Source organism: Eimeria mitis, genomic scaffold (genome assembly GCF_000499745.2).
Source record: "Eimeria mitis Houghton genomic scaffold, Emh_scaff10084, whole genome shotgun sequence".
Taxonomy (NCBI): domain Eukaryota; phylum Apicomplexa; class Conoidasida; order Eucoccidiorida; family Eimeriidae; genus Eimeria; species Eimeria mitis.
The window spans coordinates 1-1,317 of NW_024011391.1; the positions used below are offsets into that span (position 1 = coordinate 1).

At 57.2% G+C, this 1,317-nt stretch overlaps 1 protein-coding gene across 1 annotated transcript; it reads right to left on the reverse strand.

The window, feature by feature from the left end:
- Window positions 1-531: 531 nt before the first annotated feature.
- EMH_0098760 (protein kinase (incomplete catalytic triad), putative) lies at window positions 532-1,222 on the reverse strand (the record flags this gene model as incomplete). The annotated part of the gene is made up of 2 exons (XM_038022050.1): window positions 532-1,068; window positions 1,211-1,222. The coding sequence occupies 2 exons, from the start codon at window positions 1,220-1,222 to the stop codon at window positions 532-534; spliced, it is 549 nt and encodes a 182-aa protein (XP_037877904.1).
- Window positions 1,223-1,317: the final 95 nt, after the last annotated feature.

The following is a 1,317-nucleotide window of genomic DNA, read 5'->3' on the forward strand; positions in this document are numbered from 1 at the left end:
GCAGCAGTAGCAGCAACATCAGCCACAGGGGCAACAGATGCAGGAACAGAAGCGATAGAACGCCATTGTGACAGAGACCCACATAAAGAATTTTGCTGCACTCTTCCACAGACACACACGGGCGCTGCTGTATTTGGTGCGCGTTGTCTTGATAAGCCTGCCGCTGCAGCTGCAGCTGCTGCTGCAGCTGCCGCTCGTACTGCAGCAACTGAAGCACTGCTTCCTCCACGTCCGAATGAGGGATACAAAAAAACAGCCTGGCAAGCAGCAACAGCAGCAGCAGCAACCGCTTGAGACAAGGCCGCAGCAGTGGGGGCTGCCACATACACGAAAGTGCCCCCTGCCGCCGCCGCTGCAGCAGCAGCAGCACTGTGGAGCACTGAAAGGCTTCAAAATGCATCGGTACAATATGGACCAACCAGCAGCCACCACGCGCAGCAAGGCAGCACTAGAGAAACAATCAGGAAAAGCAACAACAGCTGCAGCAGTGGCTGCAGCAGCAGCAATGGGAACAGCAGAAGCTGCAGCAGCTCACTCTAGCAGCGGCCGCAGGAGCTGCGGCAGCGCGAACTCAATTGTGCCACAAAAAGGAGGAAACCCAGCAGCAGCCAGCAGGTTGTGCAGTGAAGTGACTGCAGCAAGTAAGAGCTCCCCCTCAGCAGCAACAAGCTGTTGCTCCTCGATAGACAGCAAACCCAGCAGACGCTGCAGCAGCTGCTGATTTATCCCCTGCTCCTCCTGCTGCTCCTGCTGCTGTTGCTGAAACTTCCGCTGCTGCTGTTGCTGCTCACGTTGCTGCTGCTGCTGCTCTCCTTTTTGCTGCCCCTGCTGTTGCTCGTGCTCTAGCTGCCTGGGTGTGTGGGGAGAACTGATCGAGGGGCTCCTGGAGCTGCTGCTGCCTGTGGCAAGCCCAAGTTGGGCGCCGTATGGAAGCAGCAAATGCTGCAGAACGAGTGGGTGTTGTCTTTGTTGCTGCTGCTGCTTCAGAGGGTACAGAATCTGAAAGCAGCCAGCGAGCTGCGGTAGAACCTGACCGAATGGGCCGCGAACGCTCTCGCTCTGTTGCTGCTGCAACCCAAAACACACAGCATCTCCCGCAGCAACGGCCGCTCCAACAGGGGCAATTGGTACATAGACTTTGCAAGTTAGCGGCAGAAGCAGCAGAAGTTGCGGCGGCAGCAGCATCAGGAATACGGGAAATGCATCAGACGCAGCAATACATTTCTACAGCAGCAGCTGCCGCTGGAAGCAGCAAGTTGCCGCCTCGTGCCTCACCCCCGATGCACAAGCTGGCCCAACACAAAAGCGCTTGAAGAT